Here is a 27,392-nt window from a genome sequence, read left to right on the forward strand (position 1 = left end):
ATTGAATATCAATTTTCTTTCGTTTTATCCATTTAAGGCATTTCCCTTTATCGAACTTAAATCAAGCATCCTATGCCATCTGCTTGTTCAACCCGCGCACGCCTAATCAAATATTATACTTGTATGAGATAATTTGTATTTGTAGTTTAACGGTTTCCTATAGTAGTTCCGGCAGACATTTGCTTACACACCGACTCTATTCGATTATGATCAGCATCAATTTTCAAAATTGGCGGTTCAAAGCGTAATAGAAACTTTTGAAGAATTATTGACGTAATACGTGATTACCTCTTGATTGTACCTTGCTTATTTCGGGCTGGTATTGCTCATTGGGATATTTGACATTATTTGTTGTTGTCGAGGCAATCCGATACAAGTCAAAGAGAAAGCAAAAAACTACCTTTAGTCTGTTAATACGATGATTAACTCAGCCTAATTTGGCAATATTTATATCTTAGCTTTGCACTACTCGACAACCCGTGCACGTCTTCTCCTGAAAATGTATTGATGCATCTCTACGGAAACTCTGAATTAACGGTAAAGGTTTCATTGCCTCTGTGTCGCACAATATCTATCATACGTATGTTGCAATAGGAATATGGAAAATACTTTCTAGTTTCATCCTATATTTCATATATTTCGAAAAGCTTTTCTCTTATAAAGAAAAAGAAAGCTTTTTACATTTTTTTTTTTTTTTTTCAGAGAACAAAATAAATACATACATAAATATTCACCGTTTTATCAGATGTGATGCCGTCAGTATGTCAGCATGTCCATATACACCCTTCCTGGAAACGATTGTAAAGGTAGGGAAATTTAAATGGAAAATAAAATATTTTCTATACTGCATCTATCCCTTCTCTCTCTCTCTCTCTCTCTCTCTCTCTCTCTATCTCTCTCTGCCTCTCTTACTTTCGATCTCTCCTTGAACAAAGCATAATCGCTTAGTAAGCAATTCTCTTTCCTTTTTCCGTTTCGCTTTTGTTATGCCTTTTACTTGGGGGATGTTTAAAGCGCGCTTGCGCGATAACAAACAATTACATTGCAAGCAAGGGGTTAATAGCGCGCTCTTTTGTCGATAAGGTTTGTTAATGAATGAATGAAATGCATTTTACTGTTTAATTTATTCATGCGCTCTCAGTAATATAAATAAAATGTATGAGTTTGGATATCCTAAGCAAAATATAGACGGGTAAAGGCCATGTGTAACAAAGTGCGATTATTATTTAGTCAATAAATATATTGCAAGGTATATTTATTCATATTCAAAGTAAATTGCTTTCAAATTAATTGTAAAAAATTAAGTAATATAATAAATAAATAATAGCTTCTTTTTGTTTTTTTTGTAATATTCATAATGTAAACAAAAGTTTGTGTGTGAGAAAAATGATACAATATCAAAACAATTAATGATTTTCACTCGTCACAAGTTTTTCCTTCCAAAGGACATTACCGAAAAAAGATTCTTATGTGTGTGTGTATATATATAAACCGAAAAACTTTAGTGTGTATATTTGATGTGTCATCAAAAAAAATACATAAATAAATAAAAAAATAAATAAATAAATAAAAATAAATAAATAAATAAATAATAATAAATAAAGTAAAATTCAAAATAATTAAAGTTTTTCGTTTTCAAAGAGGATTAGAAAGAAGGACATTCTTTAATTTTCCTTAAGCGGCAAAACTATAAATATATATATATATATATGTGTGTGTAATAATCGTAACATACGCACGCACACACACGCATATATATATATATATATATATATATATATGTGTATGTAATAAATTTATTATCGACATCACATCATTTGTACCGTTAACCTTAAAACGAATACATTTATTCTATTGAAGTGCTTTCGCTGGGTCCTTCGGAAATTTTAAATTATTGTAATACCTTTCTGTCCATTTATTCGTCTATTCGTTCGATTTTCGCAGCAATACAATTTAATTAGTATGTATGTATGTACGTTAAGTCCAAGTCTATACATACTTTTTAATTTAAAAAAAATTCCATATTCTTCTTCTTCTTCTTGTACACTTGAACATTTCCCTATTCAGATTTGAACGGTGTACGTAGGCAGCTTTTTGACTGAATAAAATTCGCTCATTATTGACTCTATCCTTTGGTGAACATTTTTCCCTCAAATACCTGATGACGTGGCAAATTATTAAGGATTCCATTCCCAATTAAATGGGTCAACTGATAACTAAAATTACTTGAAAGATATTATTATCCAAACACACCATCATTTTATACAGGATATTGGAAATTTCAAGCGTTTAAATAATATAAAGGAAAAAAGAAAAAAAAAAATTTCGCAAATGTTTGCCGTTTTTATGCATTTTATTTAATAATTTATCAAATTTGTATATTCATTATAAAATCGAAATTATGCGCATATCAGATCAGCGACTTCCCTTTTGCTTTTCAATTTTATGATGACGAAAGGCAAATCTGGTTTGCATAAGTTATATATAAAGAAAAAATGAAAAGCAAAAATTGTCAAGTTTGAACGAATCGTAGAGTCGCTAGAGCGCTGAGCGTGAAACGCGAACGCATTAAACGCGGATTTCGAAATGTTTCGAAAGCATAATATTTTTCGATTAACGCAACAACAACATGCAACATCTATCCAACTATTAATACACATATACTTTGTCTTTGCTTTTTTTTATTGTTTTTTTTTTCTTTTTTTTTTTTTTTTGCGATTAGCTCAACTAGAGAACTTTTTAAATGAACTTTTGGAAAGAAAAAGAAACATAAACATTAGGAATTAATAAAATAAAAGAAAAGCTTTTTCATAAACTTTATGCACAGTTTCTTATGCTCATACATCGCGACAGTCGTATAATCATTTTGCGGCTTTGTTTGTGAAAAATAGCATTCCAGCCATGTAATATTGTCGTAAGGTACGTTCTTCTATAGCAATTGGTGGATGTAATAATAATATCAAGAAATTCCAATATACGAAGGGCAACTCAACTATTAATAATTGCGATTTAACATCCTTGGGCTATTTCGATTTGGGTTTATTTGAAGGAATAGATCAGATTCTATATTCTAGACCATTAAACATAATAACTAAAAATTGCCGCTATTGGTGAAATAGGCCAGATTGGGAATAAGAAGACCGTTGCTGTTTTTTTCTCAATTCCTTTCGTGTGTGTGTGTGTGTGTGTGTTTGTGCATTTTCTCAATTCCTTAAAAAAAGAAAGAAAAAAAAAAACCAATTACTTTAGATAACCGTATACGGCAACAATTGGTCGACTTTTATCGCTTACTAATCTACTAGTTGCTGTCGCTTTTCAAATGCTTTGCAGGGTCTTATTAAGCGTTGTTGTTATTGTTATGGTTATTATTTAACAAATACAGCATCAATATCATTATATACGATTGGTCGGGCATACATTTACTCAATTCAACTGATTCCGTTTTGTCGTGCGTTAAATGTCGTGACTTTTCATCAAACGTTGCAGCACATTTTAGGTTTTTATTTAATTTTCATTTCTACAAAAATATGTGAAAATCAGACAAATAAAATAAATAAAAAAAAAAACCATATTTTTTTTTGCAATTAAAGTAATACAAAAAAGAAAATTGTAAAATTTTTAATAGAAACAACAAACATTTAATAGTTGAAGTTTTTCTTAATAGCTTCAGCTAAGCGAGGCGGCGAATATCGTTAAAAAAGACATTTAACATACTGCAGGTGTTTTTGTTATAAGCTTTTGTCTTTTATTTATTTTTTTTTTAAATTTAATTAAAAAGAATTTCAACACTTTGTATTCAAACGAAAGATGCTGCCATCATTGTTGTTACCATGAAGGAATCCGTTAAAGAATCGCATAAATTAATAAAGGACGGTAAACAGACGGAACATAGTAAAGCCATTAAAAATTCATCCCGAGATATTAATAAAAATATTTTAAACGATCGCAACGATCGCAGTCGTTCATCATTAAATAGCCCGGTTGTATGGTATGAAACGAAGAAACCGTTTCGTTGGCGACCGCTTGCGTGGAGACGTAAACAGTGGCTTTTATTATTGTCTTTGGCAATATTTGTGTTTCTTGTAAATGCTACATTAAATCATTTAGACAATGGCGATCCCGACAATGCCAGCGATCTGGATAGGGATGGCGATGAAAAAAATTTCAGATTGCAACACTTGCATTCACATGTGCCGGGCATGAAAGGTAAGCGAGCATATATATAGGGTGCAAAATTAATGTAATGCGTCGTGCGATGTTTTCTTCTTTTTTTTTCACCTTTTTTTATCATTTCTATCTTATTTTATGTTGTTTTCGCAAAACACATCAAAATGTTTTATTTACAAGTTTTTTTTTGTTTTATTTTTTTTATGTTTACCACCTAACCGAATGGTATATAAAATTGTTTATTTTATTCGTAATGCCAAAGTAGAAAAAAGCTATCGGATTTTCCGACAATTGTAAATATTGAGTCCCTGCGTGTCGAGTTAGTTAATTTTTGAATCAAAGCTTTAGGAAAATGAAAACAAAAAAAAAACAGGAAATGATTAAATCAAAGATAGTGGCCACTTAAGCTTTGCTTCTGTTCAAGTACGGCTCGTAAAAGCGTTTTAAAAGACTTTTCAAAGAGTTCGTTCGATTCCCGTCTATGTGTCTGTGCACAATAGTTACCTTGTCATAATGAAGCGTTTCCTACTGCCCATTCTCATCCATGAAATTATAAGATAGCACACGATAAGTATATAATAATAGAAATATTCATATTCAGTCTCACTTACGAAGTAGATCCAATAAAATGATCTGCTTCGTCTCAACAAACCTTCGAGTAAATGCTTCACAATCCAATTTCATGGACAATATAAATCTTTCTATTTTCTCTTCTCAGAAGTATTTTTAAAGTTTTCTTTAAATTTTAACGGTTCATAACGTGCACGTGTGTGTTTATTACATCAATATATACGTATAAAAAGGTAATCTTCTTACACGATTTCAGATTTTTTTTTAGATTATTTTTCCTTGCTCTGTGAGTGATTCCATAGACCAAGTGGAAGCGTGTTTCTCGTTCATCACCGACTTTGACGTATTTTTAAATTTGATAGAAACTGATTTGAAATTTGGTAGAAATATTTGCTTGCTAGCGAAGAAAGATTGCATTTACTACGCCCATCGTATGGCCACCCGTATCTGCAATAGCCGGAAGAAAGCTTTTGAACTCCTATCAACTACGCATAACTATATTCTTGATCAGTATCAAAGTCTAAAGCGATTTACGCTGCATTACCTGTCTATCTGTACGTTTGCCCGCCTGTAAAGGTTTCTTCCACGAAGGATGGTATTCAAAGTGGGCCCACACGCCGATAATAGAGTATAAATGGAGAACATCAGTGGTTTTTTTTTTTTGTTGTAAAAATGACAAAAATCCTTCACTCTTGTCGAATATTGTTTTTTGTGTCAGTTCATTGATTGGGCTCACGCTGCATTTTACACTGTTATTTCAGCTGGCCCTGGGATATGTATGTGTACTGGGTTAGAAGTCAACGTTCCTTAGAGAGTGTAAGAAACATTTTCAGAATGATCACGTCACCACTTGAATCCATTCAACATGCCCTCGCCCACGCGTATTGTGTGTTACTTATTGTTACCCAACTCATGATCGATTTCAAAAACCTTGGGGTATCCATCATGCTCTTATTAACCTATTTACAATTTAAAATTAATGATACACGGAATTTTTAAAATGCTTGGTTTGAACCAGCTTGAAGAGTAATGTAACATATGGAAAAGTAAAGAGTTGGACATAAGTACAACGATATGGAATGTGAAAAACTAATATGCAAACGAAAAATCATCTTCTTTTTCAGGGGAATTTTCGATAATCACTATCACTAAGTAATAACGAAGCGTTTTCACATAAGGAAAGGTATATACATTTTGTCAAAAGGTTTATCACACCCAGACGGACGCTTCAGCTACGCCCTTTACATCATTAGATTATGAGGCGACTTAAGCATATCCGTTTGTCTGTCTGTTCTATCTATGCAGTGTCTATGGTGAATAAAAGAAGCCTTTAAATACAGGTTAGCATTGCAAAGTCGGGCCATAACGGTCCGCGATGCAGCATGAACTAAGAACACTTGTGTTTTTGTCTTTCTTTTTCTGCTCATTACTCATAAACTACAACAATTAATATTTGCATAATCCATCCATGATGAGCATAAAAAAGATTCGGCCTTAACCGCATATAAATTTCTTACTTATACTCCTATTGTCGGCATGTAATATTTGTAACACATTTGTATTGATGCCAGATGTAGCTTTCAAGTTATCGACAATAATATTTTTAATTCTCTTTGCACAGATTATATCAAGTCCCTGCGGATGAATGTAACATTCCGATAAGATTTAATATTGATCGATCTACGCAACGACTCAGAGCGACCTATTCTGAGAATGTTATATAAAAACTATTTCTTTTTCTTTTTTTGGAATTTTCACTTACAAAATTCATTTAAAAAGCTTGAATCAAATGGATCAATGGATCAACAAAAGATCGTAGTTTTTTAAAATTTTGAAGAATTTCGACAAATATGTACAAAGTCTTTTCTCGTTTTTCGCTCTAAGCTGTAGCTAAAGGAGGGCTCTTATGAAAAAGTACGCCTTTGCATCGAGGAAAGCAATAAACAAATAATTTAAGAATTGGTTAACCCGATGTGATTTAGGCCATTTTCTTCTTCTTCTTCAAACCTTGTCAGTTTGGTTTAAAATACGTAGGCGCTGATCTGTGAAAAAGTTATAAGCCTTGTCTCCCGCATTCTCGCATTATATAGTGAAATCATTTCATCAGGACCTAATGCTAGTCGAAAGTATATATTTCAAAGTATATCTGGACGACGGGCCGTGACAATCAATCGGTACTTTGTGTAATAAAAAGATATTTGTAGCTGAGCTAAGAAAACCAGTGGCATATAATAGAATAAAAATTTGAATTTCTTTGAAAAATCGTTTGGAAAGCTTTGTTTTTCCTAAAATTTTTCAAATCTGAGTTATTTATTGAATGTTTTTTATTTTCGTAATGAATTGATTTTAAGTAATTTTTTTATTTTTTTTTATGTAAAGAGAATCTTCATACATTTCATTTTTTTGCTGATTACTCTCTTAACCTTGAGCCCTTAAACGCAAGACGGGTGAAGGTGTAGAGAGTAGTCACATCCTATTTTTTTTTTTTTTTTTTTTATTATTATTTTTGTTTTATTATAAAAATGTAACTAAAAATTTGTATTTGCTATGTTCTTTTCTTTCTTTATTTTCTTTATTTATTTCTGGCTATTTATACACTGCATGCATGCACTGTACGTTTGCTATTGTTTGCGATTTTATTTGTGCTCACTGATTTACGTCACTCTCTCACTATGTTGCTCTCGTTTGCCATGTATACCCACCCTTGTTCAATGTGTGTACGTATTCGCAACGATTTAATTGCTGATGTGTCTGAGCAGCGGTCCAGCTGCTCTCACAGCATTTCATCTTTACCAGTAGGACGGCAACCACAACAGAGCACAAGCCTCGTATTACTACAAATGATCTAACTTTAAACTTATCTTCATCTTCTTCTTTTTCTACTTCTTATTTTACTGAAAATGTTTCCGCCGCGCATAATTCTCACATACCTCCGCCGCCGACAGGTTATCTGGTTTGGAGTGAACGTTGCAAAATGCCGAATTTGGATCCATATTTACCAGAAATGATGCGTCATTTTAAGCGAGAGAAATATAAGCCGTGCCACATCGAGACGCCCCTAACGCGAATTGAATTCAATCAAACGTTCGGCCGTTACACGCTAAGAATCAATCAAGAGCTTGTTAAAGTGTATAGTAAAAAGAAGCCTTTGGACTGTTGTTATCAAACAATAGAGCGTAATAGCACAGGTGGTAGGGCGGATTGTGATGTGAGGTAAGGTAGGTTTGAATTTTTTCGATCACTTCAAACAAAAAAAAAATTTGATCAATTTTGTATATCTTTTATCGCTAGTCTATCGGAGTGCTTAAGTTTTCGTGATCGTACCCCGCTGGCCTCTACCATAGATAATATTTTGGTTACTTGTCGCGCGAACCGTAAACAGATTTATAGAAACGGTCATCCCTTAATGCCTGAACGTCCAGACATACGAGAACGTCTGAGCGCCTGGAAGAGATATGACAAAACACATAACCGCAAAAAACCGCCAAATGTGCTGATGATTGGCATCGATAGTATATCAAGGATAAATCTAATACGTGCCATGCCAAAAACAGCCCAATATTTATACGATAATGAATGGTTCGAATTGAGCGGCTATAATAAGGTAGAAGAGATTCTTTTAAATTCATCTATCAAAATTGATCTTTTGCAGATTGACGACAATACGTTTCCCAATTTAATGGCTATACTTACCGGTCTCAATAAGACAACTGCCTTAAAACGTTGTAAGCCCACTGTCTTGCACGGTTTGGATAATTGCAATTTCATTTGGCATACATTTCGTAAATATGGTTACGTTACCGCTTATGCTGAGGATGAGGCCAGCATCAACACCTTCAACTATCTGAAAGTGGGCTTTGAGCAACCACCAGCTGATTATTATTTAAGACCATTTCTATTGAGTGCCGAGCAGCACTTGCAAGTGAAGTTGAAATCAAACTTAATATATTGTTTGGGTTATCAGCATTCCGCCGATTATGTTTATGAATACGCATTGGAACTATCCAGACGTTATCGCAATGATACATATTTTGGTTTATTTTGGACAAACACCTTTAGTCATAACGCCATCAGCGATTGTACTAGTATGGATGGTCGCATGGTCGAATACTTGAAACGGTTTGCCGATTCGGGAACTTTAAATGATACCATAGTGATATTTTTCAGCGATCATGGTATGCGCTACGGACCCACGCGCAAAACAAATTCGGGACATTTAGAAGAGAGACTGCCATTCATATTTTTATGGTTACCGCAGCAGCTTAAGCAGGAATATCCGAGTTTTGTAAGTGCCTTAAGTACGAACAAGAACCGTTTGACGAATCCCTACGATTTACATATGACTCTTAAGCACATACTTGCTTTAACGGGACGAGTGAAAAATAAGCTAGACGAACTTGCCCCATCTGAATCGTGTCCTCGGTGTCAGAGTCTTTTAAAACCTGTACCCTATAATCGTTCGTGCGACGATGTAGCGATTGAAGCTCATTGGTGCACTTGCCTACACTATCAGAGCATCTATAAAAATTCCAAAACTGTCGTCACCCTTACCCACCTACTCATCGATCACATTAATGACTATGTCGAGAATTTCCAAAACAAAAGCTTTGCAAAACTGTGCGTACCATTAACGTTCGATCATGTCGAAAGCGCCTATCGATCACAATTAGAATTACCTGATAAACAAACTGACCCGAACACCTATCAAGATATTTATCGCATTCTATTTTACACTAAACCCAATAAGGCCCTTTTTGAGGCTACCGCCATTTACAATTCCGTAACCGGTTATATGAAAGTGACGGGCGAGATAAGCCGCTTAAACTCTTATAGTCACGATTCCGAATGCGTTTCGGACGGGGGAGCAAAAAAGTACTGTTCGTGTCATAAGAAGAAAATATTCTAGCACAAAATTTTCATACGGAGAAGCACAAAGAATGCACAACATAAAACCAAAAAATTACAATGAAATAACAAAAACAAACAAAACTTTTATGTAAATATTTATTAATTTATTTAAAAAAAAAAAAAAAAAAAAAACAAAACAAAAATTACGCTCACAATATATATCTACACTTAAATTAGATAAAATTAATTAATTTGCAAAACTTTCCTATTTTATATCCACCATTGGACGATACGAGTATTCATTCATAATTTAGCTAAAACGCGATAATTTATAATATTTGGGCGACCGCAAACTATCAATTCACGTCGAGAACAGATGGTTTATAATCTATTTTCCCGCTAATATCGAATAGTTAGTTGTTGGTGCTTTAATTGGTGGGTATAAGTAAAGTAAAATTTTAAGACGAGTACACACAAATATGAAGCCTCCTTAGGATATTTGTTATTTTTCATTTTTATGTCTTTTTCTTTTTGACATAATTTTAAGCACAAAAATCTGTTATATAATAAATTTTAGTCGTTTCGTTGTTTTAATGCTTATATATGATATTATAACAAAGTATGCCAATTTAATGCCATAGATTCAAGTATTCATAAAATTACTAATTACTAAGAGAAAATTTATAATAAAGAATAATTTTTTATAAACTAAACTTTTTCAGCCTTCATTATCACAGATTTACGCATGTTGATCACAATTCCAGGACAAGAATTGATGCTCAGATCAAGTCAAGTCTCAATTATATATATATATATATACATATATATATATATATATACATATGTATACATGAAGAGATGTCTTTTCGAAATTTTGTCTATGGTTGAAATGAAATCTATTAGGTGCCTATGCCTAGCGTTGACTTAATATTGGAACCGTAGTCTTGCCGTTGATTGATGTTGGATTTTTCAAAAAAGATTATTTACTTGCCTTGTCATTGCAACCTTCGCCTATGTCTTTTTGGCAATACATCAGTGCTAGTGTCTGATGTATGTGTATGCAGAGAGACCAAAACGCATATTATGCACTATTTCTGAGACAATTGGTTTATTTGTTGTACTCAGTCAGAAATGTATAATTTGTTAAAAATTCAATAACAGATTATTGAAAAAAAGAGTCCGGTGCGGCGATTTAAAAAAAAAAAAAAAAAAAAAAAAAAATATTTATATCCAATTTAAAAGCAATAGGAAAATGTAGTCAACAACTGAATTGCTATCATTTGTCTTCGAATGTTCCGAACCGTCGTAGGTGTTAGCTAAGACACATTGAATTAAAGATGATTGATTGTATTGCTTCTTTAAGGTTGAAATTTTCGATAATAAATTTCAATATGGTAAAGAAACGGCTTATAGGATGTTTCTTCGTTAAGTTTACGGCAGGAGGGCCATTCGGCAATGCCAGTTGGCAAATTCTCTAAAAAATCTTGATGCTCGCCAACAGTACCAGTAATGGCCCGTACATCACTGCGGCTGAGAGGAAATGTAAAATCAATGCACAACTTTCATTCGTTATTTAAAATTCTATCAATAGTGTTTGTCCTCATTGCTAGCACAATTGTTCGATCTATATATACATAAGCAACATTTACTATTCGTGGTATGGTCTATTTAGATTTGTAGGGATCATATAGTAATTTTTCATATAACTCCCTGGCTGAAGCGTTGTTATTTTCCTCGCATATGGTGCAGGCGTAAGCGAGACAGCAATGAAAGTATTCTTTATTGTTTCTAACCATAGATCTGGCTATATTATGAGAAAGATTAAACGGATCCTGAATACATACACAGCGGTCAATTTCAAATTGTTGAGCATCGTCGCCAAAATACTGACTAACTGTTATCAATTGATTGTGATATGCTAGAAAGGCGCACTTGTCATCAACAAAATCTTTGCGTAATATATTTACGCCCAAATATGGCGACAATACGTATTCGGATATATTGAGATTTTTATAAAAATTAAAAAACCCTTTAATTAAATCCAACGTGGTAATAGAAGCCGGCAAATAGACTCGATTTTCTTCACATTCTATATCGAAGGAGTAATTTATGCCTTGTACCATACGTGCACAGAGATTTTGTTGAATTCTCTGCACTGGCAGTATGATGGAACGATCATGGCCCTGTAGTGGCTGTTGTAAATAAAATACCGCTAAAATTATCAGACAATAACTGGTGACATTGGCTCGATTAATGATTTGCATATGTTTTGCCCATATTTTTAGAAACAATAGCATGGAATGTATGCGATCGTCACTTTCAACTATTGCCTGCAGAAAGCGAGTATTTTCCAAGCTATTCGGGCAACTGACATTAATATCAATACTAAAGCCCGTGGAATTATGTTTACATTTGATTATTGGCACCCGAGCGCTACGTATTGGCCGAACTTGTGAGAAATTTTCACTTTCCCTCAAAATACGATAAACAGTATTGAATATTGTGTCATGTTTACTTGAGTTCCGCATAAAGGGAGGTGAATTTAGTTTTCCTGATGTTCCATTAGCCTCCTGTAACTGTATTTCCTTTACGTCCAAATAAACATCAATGTCACAATCTGAATTTAAGTAAGAAAAATCATAAATTATTTCACAGTGTTAGGCGTAGCAAAGAAAAACGTTACATTTACCTCTTAGAGCCAGCTTGCTTACAATTGAACCGAATGCATGAATTTCCAATTGAGTTTCGAAGACTTTTAGTCCACTATGCAAGCAAGATTTTATACGCTCGAACTGTAATTCTAAATTATTATTGTTCATGCAGAGTATTTGGAAAATGGTTAGCAATTCATCGCCTGCATTGCAATGATTAAGACACTCTCGTACTTTAGCGCGCTCTTCCAATTTTTCTGGCGTTGTTAAAAATTTGAGTGCAGCTTTGCAAAGATTGTTGAAGCTACAATTCATTTTCTTATTTTGTAAACTGTGCTCCAGCAGATCGTGCTTCAGGCATTCTTGTAAGGTTTCGAAGGTTTTGCAGCATGCATGACATCTTCTGTTCATGGCTGATGAATGATGTTTAATAACGGAAGCGTTCTCACCACTTCTGTTAATATAGACCAAGCCAGTAAGATGCGGAAAAAGGCAGAAATCAAAGGAAGAGAATTTCGTTAACCGTTAAAAATTGGAATATATTTACTACAACTGCTGTTAATTTAAACAAACCTATTCTCTTTAAATTCCTCACTAAGCATAAGATTATTAAATTTATCACTTTTTTTTTATTTCATTACTTGTTAAGACATTTATATACTTTCCAAAACCTATGTATATGTTTCTTTTTTTAAACTTACCGTTTTTGTGCACATCTAAATTAATTTCTAACCAAAGACTTGTAAAATAATTATGCCGAAAAAAACGTTCTTCTTCTTCACTTATTCAGCAAATTCACTGGGATGTGGAAAAAAAGGCCTAATGTAAGCACAGAGTTCTTTGCTTGGTCCTTAGTAAAGTTGGGGTTAGATTTGATATATGATATTATTATTTATTTACTTTACTGATTATTTGATTAAAGTTTTTTTTTTATACCCATCACCGAAGGATGAGGGGTATATTCATTTTGTCGAAATGTTTGCAACGCCCAGAAGGAAGCATCAGAGACGCCACAAAGTATACATATTCTTGATCAGCAAGAAATTCTAAATCGATTGAAGCATGTCCGTCTGTCCATCTGTGTAGCGTAGTTATAAATATTGTGCTAGCCGAAAAAATGAAGATATCAACTTAAAATTTGGCAGAAACATTAGAAATTCTTGCACGCAGATCAGTATTGAAAATGGGTCAGATTGGACAAAGGACACACTTACAACATCACTTAAACTGAGAACACTCATTACTCATAAACAACAGAAAATAAATGCACAACAATTTAAACACACACCTATAAGGTATATAAGGTATTCTTGGCCAATTTCAAATTTGGAATGCACCTAAACATGTCCGCCTGTTCGTCTGTCCATCTGTTTGTTTGCGTAACTTTGTACTGTTTGTGGTAAACAATCTTACCTTAGCGAAAGTGAAGACATCGCCTAAAAATTTGCGAAGGAATTTGGAAATGATCTAAACTTTTTAAAGGACACGCCTACAAGGCCCACATGCGTGTACGACAATAACTTTTATTTTGAAAATATAAAAGATTAACTACGTCCACCCCATATTATAGAGCACGAAAATTTTGTATTTTTATTTCTTTTCGGTCCCAATTAAATTTAAAGTTCTTACTTGTTTTATTTACAATTTATTTATTTAATTGGACAAGTAGAATAGGTAATTTAGGTAATTTTTTTATTATTAATTTAATGTATTTATTTTGAAAAAATGCCTATTAAAAATATAAAAAAAAAATTATTTGCTTAGAAAAAAAAAGGAATAGTAATAAAAAATATATGAAGAAAAAAAATTTTATTCTCAGCAAATTTAAAAAGGGGATTGTAAACGCGATTTGTTAGTCAATATGTGGCGTTTAACAATATCTTGAAGGAACTGCCTTTCTCTCTCCCTTCTTTCCTTTGTAATAACATAAGGGAGTAATTTACATAGCTGAAAGTCAGCTTTCACCTTTTTGCCAAGCAGCTGAATACAAAGCGTCTCATACGTGATTACAATCCAAATTAACTTCCATCGCGACATTTCTTGTATTAGGCACATTAAGTATATTCTTTGTGGTACACTCTGTATATATGAACTAATTATAGTAATAATTAGTTTGTCAAGAAATATGTGTTCGGTGGCAAATAACTGTTTATGACTTATGCGGAAATGATGAATTTAAAAAAAATAACTGTTTATTTCAGTATTTATATAGTATACATCAATGCAACATTGATAATTGGTGTTTGCAAAAATTTTGATCACTTTTTCACTTGAAAGCGGCATTTATTGTAAAAAATTGACAAAATATATTAATCAAAAGAGTTTCCATCATTTTCTACAATATTTCACTATATTTTTGGCAACATGGCGATATCATGTCGACGAAAGCACTTATATTGGTTTGGCAGCGATCTATCCACTCACTTATTTTTGCACTTCTTCAACTTTGCGGACCAAGGCATGTTGCACCGATCCGAACAAGTGGTACTTAGGAGGCACTATACCTGGTGGGGACGCTGCATGTGGCAGAAGTTCCTATTCGAGATACAAAAGTGTATCCTGGATAACTTTTGCAACAAGTTCCCAACAAATAGCATTTTCAGTTAATTCATGTCGCCACGTTGGAGCCAAAACCGACAATTGGGATACGATGGAACAGGATCACCATAAACCATTGAACGTGTTTGGTGCGGCTGCGGCTGCAGATTTCTCCAAATAACCAACAAAAGTAATGAATTTGAAAGAAGAAGAAATTTGAACGTTTCATGATTAAACGTCGGCGTATGCTGAATAAATCAATAATATTAAATAGAAAATTGTCGTTTTATATAGAAGAAGATCAAAATCATAGAATTCGAGCGTTATGTATACTGTTATTTCCCATTTCTTTATCACTTTTACATGTAGAAGTCGTTGATCAAAATTTTGCGCAAACACCTAATACAAAAGAAGAATTTGAAAGAAGAGACCAAAGAACTTCAAAACTAATGAATGTTATTATATAAAAAATTGTATACGAACAAAACATACAGGATTGGATAAATGAAGGTATTTAATCAGTTTAGTCTTAGTTACTTAGTTTGTTGTATATTTTACCCTTAATTAGAGGATAGTAAGGATTAATGTATTATGTAAAATTTTTTACTCTATCGGAATAAGTACAGGAATTGTATGAATTCAGCGTATTTTCTCTTTGATTGATCAAACGTTTGTTTATAAAAATTTTCATACGAAGTTCGATGACAAGAATTTCGCCTCTCACTATTGTCATTAAAGAACTATAAGGGAATAATATGAAGTATTCAAGGAATTCGCTTTATAATAATTATTTAAATGCTATTCAATTGTTTGAAAGTATGATTTTAAATATCGTATATGAGTAGATTTGCTTCGCTTTTTCATTTTGCACTATATTATATTACGTTATTTACTCGGAGGCGGTAAAGTTTACAATGAGTTGAAAATTTGTTACAATCGGAGCACGATTTGCTTGCTTTGTTTCGATTGCAAAAGCAGTGTATTAAACTAATGTTTATCTTTTACGGACCGAAAATAATTAGTCAACATTTACTATTTTTTTTTTATTTATTTATTTATTAATTTATTTTTTCTTTTTTTTTTTTTTTTTGTTCTAATGAGAGGGAGGAAAAATGAGTCATTTAATTAAACTGACTTGGAGTAGCAGTTGGCATGCTTTTATTCTTACCCCTCTCTTTTCTGCACAAGAAATTGTACAGAATACGACAACTTACGATTATATTGATGGTTTTGTTAATAACTCAATATCTTTGGTATCATATCTCCTCGTTGCTGATAAGAAATGTCGAAAAGGAAGAGAAATGTACACATTTTTTTACAAATTAACCACATTTGTACGTTCATATGTGTACAGAAAATACACATATCTCGCAAAAGAATTACATCGAATAAAATTGACATTTTATTTAGTTTATAAACGAGTTCCTCAGAGTACGAGGCCAAAAATTTTCAATTCTCGGCATTTTAATTAACTTTAATACGATTTTTCTCAGCGATTTCTCGCCTTTCAAAGTGGACGGATCATCGTCGCATTCATTTTAAATGCCTTTGATTTTTATAGATGGCCGTTAGGTGAATTACAAATCCGTCATGAATCATTTGAATGTTAACGGTGCTAACGGTTTAACAAAGCCTTTTAAAATACTACGTTTTTGGTGTTTATGTGCTGGCAGCTTAGGGTTGGTAAGCATTCCCCTTTGTGGATAATAATGAATTGCATTTAATTTACTTGTTGTATGCTCCCTCTTTACGTGCGACCAAGGCGCTGCGCTCTCTTATGAATTGCTTGTGCATATTATTCGTGAGTGAGGCCGAATCAAATTTTTCATTTTTCCAATTTTACATCTTATTGATATACTCGCCTCGGGATTCCTACGAATTTTGTGATGAAATATAGATGAGATAAGTTTTAAGATTATAGAATATTTGTGAATTTATAGAAATATGGTGAGCATATTTCTATAAATAAAATATAAATAAAAAAAAAATTGCTGATCTTAAGGGTTCAACTCAGGATTGATGAGAAATATTACTTTGTCATGTGAAGCTTTCAGCCGCTGAAATGTACAGATTGTTAATGTACGTCGCTATGCTCTAGCCGAGCCAAAATATGGAGAGTGCGTTAAGTTTTTCAGAAATCTATCTATATCTCTGAGATCACGATTAATCCGCGCCGAAAGAAACTTAGGAATTTAAAAAAAAATATGGCGCAAATTTTAAATGGATACCAATGATTTCCAAATGTTTAATTGCCATAAGAATAGTACATCATTAACTCATTATTGACGATTTAAACACGACTATAGTCCATCGTTCTGGTTCACATCAACATGATTGAACGCGGGGAAGCTGCAAAGCTGATTGGAGCAGTCAATAAGGAATCATGTAATTAGTGAAACTCGTTCGGGGCATTTAGCACGACAATGCTCGGTAAAATAGACTATTAAGCTGGGGAAGGAAAAATTGTAATTGATTGATTACGTACTCGGCTTCGTTTTCTCAAGATATCACTTCGCGAAATTTGGAAAGGGCGATAATTAGCGTTGGACAATACCTTACATCAAAGATACTTTCACGCCCGGTTCGTAACGCTATTACAAATGAGAAGAAAGAAAACAACAAAATGGCGTAAATAACGCCATAATAATACGTCCCTCGCTGGCTCATTTGTCCTTAAATTTTGCTTTAAACTTTAATCAAACACATTTCACTAAACAAGTAATCTTTTGTTTTCCCATATTTTGGCCAATTGTCCAATCTAGATGACTTACAACGGCCGATTACGTTCACTTGGCGTGGAATGCTTCTTTTTTTCATTTCAATTAAATTGTTGTAATTGTCATAACATTTGAAATTGACATTTGCGCAAATAGAAAAGACAATAAAAACAAAATCCTGTCTGATTATCACGTTGTTTATTACCGTTCGCTATCAAATAATAATAATGTATATTTATTTATTTTTTTTTTGGTTTTTTTTTGTTTTTTTTTTTTAATTTAGTTTCAGTCTCTTACTTGGATTGCATTGTGTATTGTTGGCATTTTATCCTATAAATGCGCGATACCAGTGAATAATAATTTAACATATGGCTCCATACTACAAACAGTGTATATGGAAGTGTATTTTAAAGGCAACTGCACACCGCTTTCCTATCCTAAATATGATCTTACGCTACTTCAAACCGTTCAAACCGTATTGGATGTTAAACAGATAGTAATATGGAATTGCGTATATTTAGCGGTGGCCATATGCTGGTGCATGACTTCAGCATGGATGTTAATAAGTAAGTTTGTCATCATAAAATTCTGGTAAATTTATTTGGCGTCAAATTTCTATATTTTCACTTATTTCGATGACTCACTGAGTAAGAACTTTTGGAAAAGCCAGTTTAGTAGCTTTATTTTTCGAATCGATAATGGGATGGAGCAAATTTTCATTTGTCTTAAGGCATTCAGTCACATCGTTAAGTTTTCATGAATTAGTCGCTTGTCAGGAGAAATCAAGTTGGAGATCGTTAGCAGATCATTTGCAATCGTACAATTTTCAATTTTTTCACACGCAATATAGCGATGAAACTTTAATCAGAACAGGAATGATTAAAATTTTGTTACTTTTTTAGTTATCAAGCGAGACGAATCTGAAACGATAATAGCTGCGGTTTCGACTTGGATTGCTGTGATGCTTAGCGTTATCGTTATGGATTTTGCTTTGGCCGTTATATTCAGTATTGATTATAATCGTTTCAGCCAAGAAGCAGACAAATTCACTCTTGACGATCCTAAGGCAGCTCTACTATTTGCCGGCATGATTGCGTCCATAATAATGATGATTTTATCATTTAAAGGATTTATTTTATGGCTGATTAATGTGGCTGTGTTGATGTATCTAATCTATTTCTTAATGAAAATAACTAACAATAACAACAGAAAGGTAAGATTTTAATTGCCATACAAGTTCCGAATAAAATTGGAGATAGTCATAGTAGCGAAAATCACAAATTGAAGCAAATGTTTGATAAATGTTAAGGTTATGTCCTATCTCCGTAGCTGTTAAAGCGTTGATTGTTTTAATATGTTTAGCTTATGGAAGACTGATGTAAGGAGGTTCTTTGGAATCAAAACCAGCACAAAGTACTTTCGACGTACAATATAGGCGAAAAAAAGCGATATGCACATTCCGTGTTTCGATGAACCTTAAATGATTTTTTTTTTACAATTGACATTTAATGCATATTTTTGGAAAGCTTCTATTATACTTGCTCTTTATTTTTGTACCCACCACTGTAAGATGGGGGTACAACCACTTTGCTTTTTTTCGATTACGTATGTAACACCCAGAAAGAAGTTTCGGAGACCCCATTAAGTATATATATTCTCGATCACCATGCTTTAGCCATGTCTGTCCGTCTGTGTGGTTGGTATTGTTAGCACTCTCGTGTTCGCAAAATGAACATATTGATTTCAAATTCGCCAGAAACATTGGAAGTTTTTGGCCCGCTGGTTGGTAAAGAAAGTGGCTTAAATTGGTCAGAGCAAAAGTCCGCAGCTTAGGATAAACTGAACGTAACTTCGTTTTTCTTACCAAAAATTTGTGGATTTTTGCTCGTTATTTGGAAATTTGTTAAAGTTAAAATCGCGAAATTTTCCACATTTACTTTACAAACTTATCTACTATTCACGCGAAAAAATTGAAAAAATCGGCCATGCCCACAAAAAGTTACAATTGAATAAATTTTATTTTTTCGCCTTTTTTTAAGGTTTTATGCTTATTTATTACAAGGCGAACAAGACAGAATGTTTAAAACTGTTTTTTACATTCCTTACACGAACATATATTATCTACCTAAAAAAGGATTAATTCTAAAATGCATAAGGTAGACACTGTGATTATTTTTTTCTTCATAATGCCAACGATATGGGTATCAAATAAAAGAGTTTGGAGAGTAGGATGCGAAAAGTGTAATGGTGCATATGCGAGATTCGGCCACCAATCGAATATAACTTTCGTACTTGTTTTCATTAAATCAAAAAGGGTTTTTATGCATGTTTAACTTATAAATGAGACAATCTGGCTCTTCCAGACTATTTAAACTATGCAAGAAGTGAATAACGCGAGGTAGAATAGAAAAGTAGCTGCGAACACCTTTAGAATTGGAAATTTTTAATTTTGCAAAACGACTAAATAATAACTTTTACTACGAATCTTCGTTTTTATTAAGTTCTTCTTCTTTTGAACTTAGGATAGCCTGCAATTAGAGTCAATTCTCAATCTCATTATTAATGCATGAAATTTAATATATTTTTCAATCTTTTTTTTAGAGCAATTGGTTCGCATCACTTATTAGAAAATCTCCTTCTAATAACGTAGTAATTAGGCCGCCTATACAGGCTTATAAAGAGGATGAGAAGTTCGTATTAATCAACCAATCAACTTTTATATATTAATATTAATACAATAATGATTAATATAAATTGTTATAGAAATAACGGCATGGTTCAGGCATTCACAAATGACGGTTATGAACATGATAATAATGAGAAACCTGATGTTCCTGCTGCCTCTGCAACCCATGCTGCAACGACCAGACTACGACTGAATGAAGAGCCTTTGGCACGTGCGGCTCGGGTATCAGCCAATGTTTCAATGATGGAAAGACGTTTTTTTAATATAGAAGCTTATCAGCAATATCCGCCTAGATCTCGGCCAGAATCTTCTATTCCTGAAGAAACAAGATCAAGGCCAGAATCCCCGGCCAATTTACCACCACCCGATTACACACCGCCACCAACAACAAAAAATAACCACAGTGTGTATCGTAACCAAAGGTTTTCATAAAGATGAATGAACGCCTTTTTTTTTACCAAAATGAAGATTTTTGTATTTGTAAGGAAAACGAATAAAATATCAGGTCTTTGCTATATAGCCTTATATCTGATGCATTTTGTTTCCATTTTCTATGGCTGCTCAATCACATGGGCATTCTGGGCGATACTGCTGCAGATAAAATTGCATCTTCCAGACCATCATATTTTAATGATAGTGCTCTGATTTCTGCAAATTTGAGGCCAATCGAGAAGAAACGCTCAGTTTTTTGTTGGCAACAGCGATGGAATAACTCACCTTATTGCCGTCACTTATACTCTTTATTTCAGGCTGATGTTTAATCACACGAGATGTAATTATCAACTGTTCAAAATTAGCATAAGTGGATATCCCTTTATGGACATGTGCAATCTTGCAATCTCCTGATCATGTCCTATTTGTCTGTCCTAATGTTACCACTTGTATTCCACACTTTGCAAATTGTTTATATGTGGTTTTCATGACTGCAGCACTTTTCGTATTTTGCGTTCATACAACTTACTCTGCAATCTCTTCTTTTATTTAATCCTGTCATCAAGACATATAATAGTTAAAAAAATTATTATTTACCAAATTATGAATCCTTTTCACTCTTTTTTTACTCTCGTGCTTATCAGTGCTTTCGCATGACGCTTTATACTCATGTACTACATTACTCCTTACACTACAAAATTTACCCCACGCTGGTCTATTCTAAATGGCGGGTGACTAGTATGCAAAACTAAGAAATAAACATGGGGGACGTTTAACACGCAAAATTAACAAGACATTAATCGAATATACTTTAGACATAATAAAATAAACAAATAATAATAATTTGTACTAAAACTAACCCTCAATTTGTTAAGGCTGAAAAAAAGAACTTTGTTTTCACACTTGGCCTTTTCGGTTCTTGATTTGCTGAATAAAAGAAGAGGAATGAAATTTTATAATTTTATAATTACGCACTTACGTTTTTATACATCAACTAGGGGGAAAGATACTTTTTATTTACTAAAAAGATGATAGAATTACGAATTGGCTATGAAGACGTTTTTGGACACCAGCAGAATAATGACACATTCACTTTTGATTGATTTGAATCGATAACAAAACGCTGACCTTGTCCTGCTTATAAGGAAAAATAAATTATTTAGATATTGGCAAGAAGACTCAATAAGAGTATTTATGTAAATGCATCATTTCCAAGCGACCCAAACATTCATACTCGGTTCTTTCTTCCAACTGCTCTCCAACAGTATAAAGAATTTTTTTTATCGGGTATATCAATTATTTCATATGTTCTTTTTACTATTGTCAGAATACTTCCCGCTTTTCACACAAGAACAGGGTAACTACTAATGAATATTTGATTGAAGTTTACTAAACGAAAAATTTGTGCGCTGCGTCAAAGAACACAATTTTCATAATTGGCCCAATATTTACTTATATGCATTTTTAGTTTACATCGATCGACCTCTACTATTACTACTACTACTACTACTAATATTTCCGTTCCCCCAGCATTGTTGTAGTTAAGCCGTGATAACCTCGAAAGTGTGAAGTTCATGGCAATGATTAAATAAAAACAATTTACACACTGATAACAATTTCATTGGAAAAACTACCCGGGTTTAAAAAAATTGTCATCACAATCATTCGTGTTTGATTACCGGTAGACAAAGCAACCATAGCTGACAATTGTGTTACAAAAAAAAAAAAAAAAAAAAAAGAAAGAAAAAAAAGAAGAGAAGAAAGCATTCATCAATAAGGAAAATGGTTTTTCTCACACGATTTGCCCGCTTATTACAACAGAGTGGAGTTACTGTAAATACATTAAAATATACAACAAATTTCCGTCAATTTCATGTTACATCAGCGTTTCACAAAGGTAACAAAATGAAAGGTTCTCTTTTATGCAACAATCAAATGCTATGTTTTTAAACAGATGATTTTTGTTAATAAGTGCAGAGGGCAGAGCTGCCACAACTAGATTGAATAATATGTTATCTGTTTTTAATCAACAGATCGTCTTTTTACGGAAAAACATGAATGGGTTGAAGTGAATGGTCAAACCGGAGTCGTTGGTATTTCTCAATATGCTCAAGAGGCTTTAGGCGACGTTGTGTTCGCCCAATTGCCAGATCCTGGTACTACTCTAAAGCAAAACGATGAATGTGGTGCCTTGGAGAGTGTTAAAGCAGCCAGCGAAGTGTATTCACCGGTCAGTGGCCAAGTGACGGAGAAAAATTCCGCTGTTGAAGAATCCCCTGCACTGGTTAACACAAACTGCTATGATAAAGGTAAAATTACGTAAAAGATTATTTTCAGGTTTCACATATTCAACGCTCGCTTGATTATTTTTTAGGTTGGCTTTTTAAGGTGAATCTATCGAATCCAGCAGAATTGAAAGGTTTGATGAACGAAAAACAATACAAGGAGTATTTACTTGCTGCGGAACATTAGGGGAAAAAAGCATAATCGCATTTTTTATTTACTTCATTCATCTTCAAAAATATCATAAGTTTTTGTTTTTTCTTTTTACTCCTTTTCGCAGTGTTATATAAGAATAATCGCTTTATTAATTGCGTTAATTATTGTTTTTACTCTCATTTTAATATAAAGTGCGTTTATGTTAATAATTTTTAATGGAAATGGTTAAAAAATGAATGCAAATTTAAAAAAAAAAAAAAAAAACGGCGAAATTTCCTGTGATTTAAGGAAGGCAGAAATTAGGAATTAAATGCATTAAGAATTATACTTTCCTTATCAGGCAGCTTAATCGGTGGAACGGTTTAAGAGAAAACGGCAATTTATTGAATTGTTTAACAGAAAGTTCACGACTTGTGATTTCAAAACAATAATTTTCAAGCTCAAGGGAACGGCTATATGTTAAAATTGATTTTTTGTTACTTTGCTTTCTCTGATTTATGTGAAATGTGATTAAACATACCGCACTATCAAAATACTAGTGTCATATACAAATATACAAAAGAGAGGTTTTAGACCTTATAATGTAAGCTTAAGCATTCTATCTATTCCTTAATATTAGACTTAATGTAAACATTTTCTTTTTTGATGGGGAAACTTTTTTCGTATCTGTAAACGCTTTATTCACTAATTATAAGAAGTTTAAACGTTATACTTGAGCAAGAGCGATTATTGAATAATATATATAACATGCGCAATTCATAGAACATCAAACATTGTCGCATAAAGTCTGCGAGATGCGAAAAGTTGATTTACACAATGCAAACTTAACCTTCAGCCGTAGTGTGTTCTCGTTTTTATGCTACAGATGTAAGCAATAGTAATAATTCTGATCGAGAATTTAAATATATGTTTGTTTTAACTGAAATCCAAGAATACACTTTTTTTTCCTTTAACACTACTTATTGTTTGCATTTGCTTTCAGTAAAGCTTAATACTTCTCCCTTAGCAGTAGATGCCAATGGCTTAGAGTGGATTTTTGGTACTTTGGTACACAGGGCAAATTGTAGTCAATAAATCACTCCGTTTTCTTCGTAGTATTATTGCCATATTTTTGGTAATTTTGATTAATTTGTTAACTTTATTTGTTAAAAAACATATTTCATAACCTAATTGGTATTTAGTTTCTAGGTCATCCGCCTGAGTGGCCAAGTAGGCAAGACTCTCGAATAGCAACTCAATGGTCGTGGATTCAAATCTCAAGTGCGGTAGAGTTTTTAATAAAGCTGAAAGTCTTAGATGCTAATGCTTTAAGACTTAGAATTTATTCTCTGGCTAAATTTATAATAATAATAATAATAGTTTCTAGGTCAATTAAATAAGAAGGGTTATATGGTCTACTAGTATCTTCTCCTGACATACTCCGCATAGACATAACGGCCCGAAGTAGACCATTAGGCCGAGCGTGTATAGCAAACGCACGAGATCGGTAGGCTACATTACATCCGCCCTTATGCGCGTTAAAGGGTAAATACGTGGTGTTCGTTTAGTGGTAACAGTCTGAGGAGTGTTAGTGGGTCAAAAATATAGAACACATCCCACGTCTCACAATGTATCTAGTACAACAAGGGCACGTATGTCGGCCCCATATGCCTGCGATCTTCCTAACGTGGCATTTTCGAGTTGCCTTAAAATTTCTTCTTTTTTTTGTTCTCTTTACCTTCAATTTTCTTTCCTTCTCCTTTAGATTGTTTAAAAACATTTTGTATTATTGTACTTAACTGTCGCACCTACGGTAGGCATTGTTGTCGTTTATAATAGGCCTTAATGGCTTCGAGGATACATAAACCTCAAAAATAAATTAAAAAAAAAAGAAAAAATTTGTCAAAGGGTTATTAATCCGTACGTATCGCGACTTACAAAGATTTATTGTATTTGCTTGTACGCTTAGCCGGGTTCCTCTCCGATTAATACACTTTTAATCAGAGTGAAAACGGCTTTATTATTGATTGTGTTGATGAAGCAGGCACATCGGAAATATCTACTACGTAGCAAGCGGTAGAACAGCTACAGAGGTACTTTTCAGTACAGGCCGTATACGTAGATATATTAAAAAAAGTACACTTTAAAAAATGTTTGATTTTCATCACCACGCGTTATTATATGGGCAATGTACGGGAAAATTTCATAACTTTCACAAAAACTAAAGCGCAGAAACGCCATGGCTGCAAAACTCCAAAAATGGAATTTTGAATATATCGGTAGCAATATAAAATGTACGCAGTAGGATATTATGAAAACAAACATAAATTAGATATCAGGAAACTAATTTGTGACAAAATAACGGAGAAAAGGAGCAATTAGCTTATCACGGGCGATGATTGCGGCGAGTATAGACCCGGCTTACTAGAGTTTACGTTAAGAATGTTATTCTGCAAGAATTGCAGAGGAGAGAATTGCTAGGATTAAGGACTAGTTTTTCATTTATTTCATTCTTTAGTTCTCGAACATATATATTTTAATAATTAAATAATGTAAATAGACGCCGTATCAAATAATTCATGTGTGATATAGAAAATTGAATGAAATATGTCAAATGTATGTGTAAGCAAATAAAATTAATAAATATATAAATAATAAGCAAATTAAATAAAATTATTCTTCCGAAAATTTTCATTGAAATTGATCGAAGTATTTGGCGAAAATAAATTTGAGAATTCTTCAAAATAAACGATGAAAAAAAAACAAATTATATTTGCCACATACATACCTGTTATTGAATCTCTTTTTTCGTACTATACACTTACAAGTATACTATTGCATATGTTCACTTAAACACAGAATTGTATGTTTTGGCTTTGCAAATGTTTGAGAGAATGCGAACAAATCTGTGCCTACGCAAATATGAACGGCAATCTGTCAAATGGCTATTAATTGAAAGGTTGTTATCCATAACAGAAACACAAAAAGTCCGTAAAAATCTCCTAGTTTAAATTTTGTCGATTTTCGTTTTTTCTGCTTATCTTCTTTAACAAGCGAATACTTATTCTATAATATATATAATATATTAGGGTAGCCAACACTTTATTCCTTGTGTGGCATTGCCAGATGTAACAGTTTTGGATAAAACTTACAAAAAAGAAAAGATACTTGCAAGTGCACATTTGAATTAACTTATCGAAAAATCGATTATTAAAAGCGCTTTCTAACTTTTGAAGAATGATAAATTTAGTAACAGCAGCACCTGTAGTTATGGCAAACTATTAATTTAGGAAATATCTCAACTTCAAAGGTAAGTGCGTAATAATTGTGTCCAACTTTCTTACCAGATGCGATTAGATAGAATGTTTTGTTCAACATAAAACACTTAAATCAATTTTCATTACACTCGCTGTCTATGGAAACCTATGGTAACCAGGAATAATGTCTCAAATTTAGATTTTGATTACTTATTAAACTTCCGCCACCGGTACTTAACACATTTAAATGTTTAAATGTCTCTTAACTGTGCCTTTTTTTCTATAGGCGGACTTGCAAATTCATTTCTCACAAGTCATCAAATTCAGTATAGAAGGTAGCTACATTCAGCAAATATTTTATCTTTGATTTGAGTGAAAAGGCAGATCAGAAGATATATCTGTTTTATGGTCATCTAAGTGCTAGAGATCAAATGAGATCTCTTTATCGATATCCGACATTTGTGAAGGAGTTCTCAAGAGAAAGGAAATTTTTCACAAATGCTGTTTTCTTCTAGAATATGTGAATAAAAATTCATTACAGGGAGGAAACTATTTTGATGAAATTTCTAGTCTTTCACAACGTTCTCCAAAGAGGTTGTCAGGGTTAAACGAATACCTCCTCAGATATGCACTGTACTCTGTACTTACTGTACTCTTACAGTAACTGTTGACTTCTCACTTTAGAAAGCATTTATGTTTATTTGAAAACGTTGGCAAATAAAAAGCCCTTTTGTTTCATTTTACCGAGAAGAGACTTTTGAGTAGATAAAACGTTGAGAGCGAAATGCTTTCAATGCTCTTAGTGACAAAATGAAAGCTTCGAATTAAATTTCTTCGAGTCGATTATAGAATCGTGTATAGAGATGCACATTTTCTTGCGGTTTTCTGTTTCAATTCGATATATCTAAAGTGTAAAACGTACGATTCTAACCTAAATTGGTATTTTTTTGGGAAAAGATAATATGTAACGTATGCAATGTAATACAATTAACACATTTCAAAATGTTAACGCGTTTTTATCGGGCGACGAATTTCCAAAACGACGGTAACAAATTACTTTTACCGGCTATAGGTGATAATGGCAGCAATGAACAAGATTTCAACACTT

At 33.0% G+C, this 27,392-nt stretch overlaps 4 protein-coding genes across 13 annotated transcripts; 3 read left to right on the forward strand and 1 right to left on the reverse strand.

Moving 5' to 3' along the window:
* Positions 1 to 2,788: 2,788 nt before the first annotated feature.
* On the forward strand, positions 2,789 to 9,709 carry LOC119631943. 10 transcript variants are annotated; one of them, XM_038024553.1, is made up of 4 exons: positions 2,789 to 2,919; positions 3,808 to 4,206; positions 7,497 to 7,950; positions 8,029 to 9,709. In XM_038024553.1, the coding sequence occupies exons 2-4, from the start codon at positions 3,831 to 3,833 to the stop codon at positions 9,641 to 9,643; spliced, it is 2,445 nt and encodes an 814-aa protein (XP_037880481.1). In that variant the 5' UTR covers positions 2,789 to 2,919; positions 3,808 to 3,830; the 3' UTR covers positions 9,644 to 9,709. The 10 variants fall into 10 exon arrangements, with proteins under 10 accessions (XP_037880481.1, XP_037880476.1, XP_037880478.1 ...); XM_038024548.1 differs by lacking the exon at positions 2,789 to 2,919 and adding an exon at positions 3,272 to 3,496 and having other exon boundaries at positions 3,665 to 4,206; XM_038024550.1 differs by lacking the exon at positions 2,789 to 2,919 and adding an exon at positions 3,272 to 3,496 and having other exon boundaries at positions 3,779 to 4,206.
* Positions 9,710 to 10,797: 1,088 nt separating this feature from the next.
* LOC119632491 (speckle targeted PIP5K1A-regulated poly(A) polymerase) lies at positions 10,798 to 12,761 on the reverse strand (the record flags this gene model as incomplete). The annotated part of the gene is made up of 2 exons (XM_038025410.1): positions 10,798 to 12,202; positions 12,275 to 12,761. Coding segments are annotated over 2 exons (1,440 nt in total), but the record flags the coding sequence as incomplete, so codon positions are not given.
* Positions 12,762 to 16,177: 3,416 nt separating this feature from the next.
* On the forward strand, positions 16,178 to 20,709 carry LOC119645353. The gene is made up of 5 exons (XM_038045515.1): positions 16,178 to 16,457; positions 17,775 to 18,057; positions 18,394 to 18,704; positions 20,093 to 20,181; positions 20,255 to 20,709. Exons 1-5 carry the CDS (start codon positions 16,365 to 16,367, stop codon positions 20,607 to 20,609), a joined length of 1,131 nt encoding a protein of 376 aa, XP_037901443.1. The 5' UTR covers positions 16,178 to 16,364; the 3' UTR covers positions 20,610 to 20,709.
* A 1,551-nt stretch (positions 20,710 to 22,260) lies between these two features.
* On the forward strand, positions 22,261 to 23,174 carry LOC119645354 (glycine cleavage system H protein, mitochondrial). Its single transcript, XM_038045516.1, has 3 exons — positions 22,261 to 22,506; positions 22,643 to 22,918; positions 22,984 to 23,174. Exons 1-3 carry the CDS (start codon positions 22,392 to 22,394, stop codon positions 23,079 to 23,081), a joined length of 489 nt encoding a protein of 162 aa, XP_037901444.1. The 5' UTR covers positions 22,261 to 22,391; the 3' UTR covers positions 23,082 to 23,174.
* Positions 23,175 to 27,392: the final 4,218 nt, after the last annotated feature.

Source organism: Glossina fuscipes, unplaced genomic scaffold (assembly GCF_014805625.2).
Source record: "Glossina fuscipes isolate IAEA_lab_2018 unplaced genomic scaffold, Yale_Gfus_2 1, whole genome shotgun sequence".
Lineage (NCBI taxonomy): Eukaryota > Metazoa > Arthropoda > Insecta > Diptera > Glossinidae > Glossina > Glossina fuscipes.

Coding starts and splice junctions, on each gene's coding strand:
- LOC119645354 (XM_038045516.1), top strand. CDS start 22,392: ATGGTTTTTCTCACACGATTTGCCCGCTTATTACAACAGAGTGGAGTT. Junction 22,507..22,642: donor TACATCAGCGTTTCACAAAG/GTAACAAAATGA, acceptor TTTAATCAACAG/ATCGTCTTTTTACGGAAAAA. Junction 22,919..22,983: donor CACAAACTGCTATGATAAAG/GTAAAATTACGT, acceptor ATTATTTTTTAG/GTTGGCTTTTTAAGGTGAAT.
- LOC119645353 (XM_038045515.1), top strand. CDS start 16,365: ATGAATCATTTGAATGTTAACGGTGCTAACGGTTTAACAAAGCCTTTT. Junction 18,705..20,092: donor CTAACAATAACAACAGAAAG/GTAAGATTTTAA, acceptor TCTTTTTTTTAG/AGCAATTGGTTCGCATCACT. Junction 20,182..20,254: donor GCTTATAAAGAGGATGAGAA/GTTCGTATTAAT, acceptor AAATTGTTATAG/AAATAACGGCATGGTTCAGG.
- LOC119631943 (XM_038024553.1), top strand. CDS start 3,831: ATGAAGGAATCCGTTAAAGAATCGCATAAATTAATAAAGGACGGTAAA. Junction 4,207..7,496: donor ACATGTGCCGGGCATGAAAG/GTAAGCGAGCAT, acceptor GTGTCTGAGCAG/CGGTCCAGCTGCTCTCACAG. Junction 7,951..8,028: donor AGGGCGGATTGTGATGTGAG/GTAAGGTAGGTT, acceptor TTTTATCGCTAG/TCTATCGGAGTGCTTAAGTT.